Consider the following 5498-nt stretch of genomic DNA (forward strand, 5'->3'; position numbering starts at 1 on the left):
AGAGAGAGACGTCTATCTACAGAGTTACTGAGAGGAGGAGATGAGCATGTATGAGAGGGGCCTCCCACAGGGGCTCTGTCAGGGTAACCCTGGGGCACAGTGACTCCGCCCCCCATGGACTCCTGGCCCTTGGGGAGTGTTCAGGGAGCACGCACTTCCCCAGAAGGAAGGCAAAGAAACGACCCTCACCAGCACAGAGGCTCCGGGGTTGTGGCAAGTGAGACTCCTTGGCACTGAACCCTGCAGATGAGCCCTTCTTTAATTGGCTCCCAGCTAAAAATACCACCCCTCCCCTGCACACCTACCACCTGGCCTGCCTCTGGGGTGTGTCTGAGCCACGTCCTGGGGTGACAGGCAGCCTATGACAGAACCCACTACTCAGATGGGCACACAGAGCAGGAGGATTTATTGAAGGAGGGACACCGTGGACATGGGCTCTGGCCGCCATTGGGTCCAAGGCCTGCGCTCAGTCCCCACCCCACCATACCCCGTGGTTCCTTGGACCCTGCTCCCTCCAAACAGGTTCTTGGACGGTGAGTGGCAAAGAGGGGTCTTACCCAGCCTTGTCAGAGGCGCCCAACGGAGCCTCCAGAATGCATCCTGTTCGGGAAAGGGAAGAGGGGCCAAAGGACAGCTATTCTCTTGGTCAGTCCCCACCATGCCCATTCCACCTGTCCACTGTCCACCAGTCCAGTCCTTCTCTGCCACCGTGGCACCCTCCTCACTTGCAGCTCTGGAGCCGGGTCCTGTGCTGCTTCTCCTCCGTCAGGAGCGGGATGAAGGTGTCACTGTGGGAAATCTTCAGGCGACTGCTCCACCCCGGCCCTTCCTTCGCAGCAGGCTCTGGCGGGAGGTTGTCCAGGTCGCTGCGGGAGCCCCCTGCCTTGCCCTCCCCTCCGCTGCTGGAGCTGAGCTCCATCAGCTCCAGCTCATGCTTGGCTGCTGTCTCCAGGACCCGCTGCTTGTTGTAGTACCGCACGAAGTTGTTGATAATGGGGTGGATGGGCAGGGCAATGGCGATGACCCCGCACAGGAAGCTGATGGCCGCATTGAGCTTTCCCAGGGTGGTCTTGGGGTAGATGTCACCGTAGCCGACTGTGGTCATGGTGATGATGGCCCACCAGAAGGACTGGGGAATGCTCTTAAATAAGGTCTCGGGGTGGCTCTGCTCCATGGTGTAACCCAGGGCGGAGAAGACAAAGATGCCCACCGCCAGGTACATGAGCAGAAGCCCCAGTTCTTTGAAGCTGCGTTTGAGGGCATAGGTGAGGGTCTGCAGACCCGAGGAGTGGCGCGCCAGCTTGAAGATGCGCGCAATGCGCATGATGCGCAGGGCCTGCACAGCCTGCTGCACGTTGGTCAGCTCCATCATGCGGGCGCCCAGGTGGGTGAGCGTGAGGCTCACGTAGAAGGGCAGGATGGCCAGCACGTCCACGATGTTCATGAAGGACAGGGCGAAGTGCAGCTTGTTGGGCGAGGAGAAGAGGCGCAGCAGGTACTCCAGAGTGAACCAGCCGATGCACGCCGTCTCCACGTTCTCCAGCGTCGGGTGCTCCACGCGGTTGCCGTCGGCGTCCAGCACCTGCAGCTCAGGGATGGTGCCCATGCACATGACCACGGACGAAACGAGGATGAGCAGGAAGGAGAGCACGGCCACCACCCGCGCTGGGCACGAGGACTCAGGCTTCTCCAGGAACTTCCACACGCACTTCTGGCAGCGGCGCCAGCGGCCCTCGGCCGCGTCCCCGCCCAGGTCGTCCAGGATGAGCTGCACCCGGCGCGCGATCTCCTCCAGCTCCTCGCGCTTCTCGCTCAGGTGGCTCTTACAGCAGTCGTCCAGGAACTTGAGGTCCACCTTCCAGAAGTCCATCTCGTTCTTGAAGCAGATGGGGCAGACGCCCTTCTTCATGTGCACCTCCCCAAAGTAGTACACCTCGATGACGCACTTGAACGCGTCCGGGTCTCGGTCGAAGTAGAACTCCCGCTTCCCAGGGTCGTAGTCGTCGCACAGCGAAAAGATGGTGTCGTAGCCCCCGGCCAGGCAGTTGATGAGTTCGGCCAGCCGGGTCTCGGGGTACTGGCTGAGCAGGTCGCCGTACAGCACCTGCCGCACACCCCCCACGTTCACCACGATCTCGATGTCCTCGCCACCGCCGGAGCCCGGGCTGCCCGGCTCAAGGAGGCTGCCCGGCTCGAGGAGGCTGCCCGGCTCGAGGAGGCTGCCCGGCTCGGGGAGGCTGCCCGGCTCCGGGAGGCTACCCGGCTCCGGAAGGCTGCCCGGCTCAGGGAGGCTGCCGGGCTCAGGGAGGCTGCCCGGCTCAGGGAGGCTGTGTGTCCCGGACTCGTCCATCGTCCCGGCTCCGGCTCCCGCTCCCGCAGCCTCGGCGTGGAGCCCGGATCTGACAAGTGTGTGCTCGGCCCCGGAGCGAAGTGAACCAGGCAGGGGCGCGTCACAGCGGACACCGCCACTGGGGACGCAAGCGACCCGCCGCGCTCCGGGCGGGCATCCGAGGACTGGCGCGCGCCGGCGTGTAGCGCCTGCGCCTGCACCAGCGCCCTCCCTGGTCCCGGGCCGGCCGGCGGAGGGCACTCACTCACCCCTGCCTCCCCTGCGGGCGGCGCGGTCTGCAGCTGGAGCTCCGCTTCGGGCTAGTGCCGTGGGCCCGCAGGGGCTGCGGACACCGCCCTCCGCCCCGGGCGCTCGGGAAGAGGTGGGCTGGTCCTGAAGCCGCGCTGGCCGCCGCGTGAGCCCCGGGCGCCGGTCCTGTCCCGGCGCTGCGGGACGCACGCCGTCCGAGGTGTGCGAGCGCGAACTCGGCGTGGCTGTGCCCGAGCCGTTTCCAAGCACAATAGGAATTCCAGCCTGACGTCAAGCGCTTTCCGACTGTACCCTCTTCTGGTGAAAGTCTGCAAGGCACGCCTGGCAGCTGCAGGGAACCGGTTAACCCCAGGGCAGGAGGGCCCAGCCGCCGCCGCGGGTCACCGGCAACTGCCCGGGGCTCGCGGGCGCAGCGAGGATCACGGAGAGGCCGGGAGCCCGCGCTTTAAGGAGGCAGACCCATTCCAGGTTGGAGAGTCTCTCTGGATTGCTGTTTCCGGAGGGGAGTGGGAAAGACGCCCCACCCCGGCCGCCTGTTGCTCGTCAAAATCCGTGCCCAAAGGAGCGCTTTCGGAGTCTGCTCGGCGTCGGCAGGCAGTCCCTCCTCTGGGTCTTAGAGCCTCGCCTGTCTTTTGCAGCGAAGCGCAAAGCCCAGTCTCTTTGTACCCCTCCCCACCGCTGTCGGTGGACGGCATCCCCATCGGCCCACCGCAGCACGGGGAGGGTACCTAGTCCAACCCCTTCCTAGAAGAGCAGGACTTGCCTACGGTCACACAGTGCCATGGAAGCAGGACCAGGAAAGGCCACTTCCTAACCACAAGCCCTAGCACAGTCCTTGCTGAATGCCCCTGCTAATTGGCTTATTTAAATCCTACCTTGCGTTCAATTGGAAAATGCATTGCGTGGGAAGGAGATGGTCTTTTCACCCAATGGTGCTGTCCGAACTGGGACCCATACTTCACACTGCACACAGAAACAGGAACTCAAAATGAATCAAACATAAACCGTGCAATCATAAAGACCGTCAAAGAAACACTTACGGACCCGAAGTAGGTCGTAACCACATTGCCCAACAAAATGAAAGGAACACCCACACTCTAGAACACAAACAAAGAGCTGACCCCTGCTGACAATAAGCCCTGTGTGCGCATCCAAAGACTTCATCCAAAGACTTCAAAGAGAACCTGCAGATTGGGGGGAAAAAGCTATTTAGTATTAATACATCAGATAGAGAATTGATTTCCAGAATCTATAGAAAACTACATCTTAACAAGCAAAAATATAAATAACCGAAGGGAAAAAATGGGCACAAGACAAGATTTTATCAAAGATGACATCCAGGCATCCAACAACCATGTGAAGAAATGTTCTCACTCAATAGCAATTAAGAAATACAAATCAAAACAGAGAAACCCCCTCCCACCAACACTTTTAGCAAAATCCAATAATACATAAAATAAGAAAGGCTGCCGAGAATGAGGAGAGAGCTGGATGTTTTTACTTTGCTGGTGGAATTGTGTAACCACTCTGGAAATCAGCAGGGCACTTCCTTAAACCAATGCAAAATCGAATACCCTATGAGCCTGCCACCTCTCTACTGAATGTGACCCCGAAAGAACGGAAGCCCACGGGGAGCAGAGACAGACACCCACCTATGTCTATTGCAGCCGTTTCCACACTAGCAAAAACATGGCAACAACCCCAAACTCCAATTACCGAAGACTGGATAAATAAACCCTGCTACAGGCATATAATGGAATCTCAGTCATCAGTAAAAACAATGATAGCTCTGGGAAACACTGAAAGACCTGGCAAAGCCAGCACTACAAAAAGAATGGGGTTTAGTAACACCAATATTATAAGGGAAATCAGAAGAAGAAACGTGGTTTTTATACCAAAAGAGAAGACTTTGATGTCTATGAGGAGGCCAGGGACTGGGAGGGGTGGGGGAATGGAGGGGGTGGGGGGCAGGAAGAGGGGGAAGGACAGAGTGTTGATGAAGGATGGGGGTGGGGTAAGAAACAGTACCACATTTCTGGAGGGTTTAATTGGATCTTGTTGATTTCATTTGTTGAAATGAGCTGTGTAGCCATATACACTGTGCTTCTTTAAAAACTAAAGTTTAAAAAATTAAAATCCCTCCAGAGTCCTTACCCTTTGGGCCTCAATATTGGACTGAGTGGCTGAAAGAAAAACAGGAAGGAAAGTAAAGCTCAGGGGAACTTGGGGGTCTTTAATGAAAAACAAGTTCATTTCAAACTTATGAAGAAAAAAAAATCTACCTTGAAGCACTAACCACGTCTCTGTGTTCAACCTGGCCCAGCCCCTCAGTAACTAGCTTCCAGGAACAAAAACCTTACGGACACAGGGTCTGCCTCCACGGTCCTCAGCAAGGCTTTGACACCAAGGCTTCTCTGGCGCAAGGTCCCATCGTGGCCCTCCCTTCCATCCTTTCCGTCATCGTTGTCTTCCAGACTCACCTGCCTGAATCATTCCACCTGGCCTACACTAGGTTTGCTCAAGACATCTCTTGCCTCCTGTATCACCATCCACAGTATCATCAACACTGTCATTAGTGAGCATCTTCTTTGCCTGACGACTGTGTTGATGAATTGAGACAATACAGGCTGATGTGTTACAATCAAGGCCATGAAATCAATTTACTGGGTCATTTGGCTTTTTTCCCTAATGAGATAGAATAATATTGAATATCTATTTTTCACATGGTTAGGCCAAAGATCAGATTGTTGTTTGAAAATGGAAGATGATCACATCATTATATAACTGCCAAACCACTAATCATCAAGGCCCATCCAAGTTGGTCTCTAACCATCACAGCCAGTGTTACAATTGCCTCACACCTTGGCAATTGTTACTGCAGATGCACTTCTTTGGTGTG

The 5498-nt window shown here is 56.6% G+C and overlaps 1 protein-coding gene across 1 annotated transcript; it reads right to left on the minus strand.

Annotated features, from left to right (window-relative positions):
* Positions 1-444: 444 nt before the first annotated feature.
* KCNF1 (potassium voltage-gated channel modifier subfamily F member 1) lies at positions 445-2691 on the minus strand. The gene has a single exon (XM_075555826.1). The coding sequence runs from the start codon at positions 2348-2350 to the stop codon at positions 722-724; it is 1629 nt and encodes a 542-aa protein (XP_075411941.1). The 5' UTR covers positions 2351-2691; the 3' UTR covers positions 445-721.
* Positions 2692-5498: the final 2807 nt, after the last annotated feature.

Source organism: Tenrec ecaudatus, chromosome 8, assembly GCF_050624435.1.
Source record: "Tenrec ecaudatus isolate mTenEca1 chromosome 8, mTenEca1.hap1, whole genome shotgun sequence".
NCBI classification, from domain to species: Eukaryota; Metazoa; Chordata; class Mammalia; order Afrosoricida; family Tenrecidae; genus Tenrec; species Tenrec ecaudatus.

What these genes read in the sequence shown, in the direction of transcription:
- KCNF1 (XM_075555826.1), bottom strand. Translation starts at nt 2,350, where the DNA reads ATGGACGAGTCCGGGACACACAGCCTCCCTGAGCCGGGCAGCCTCCCT.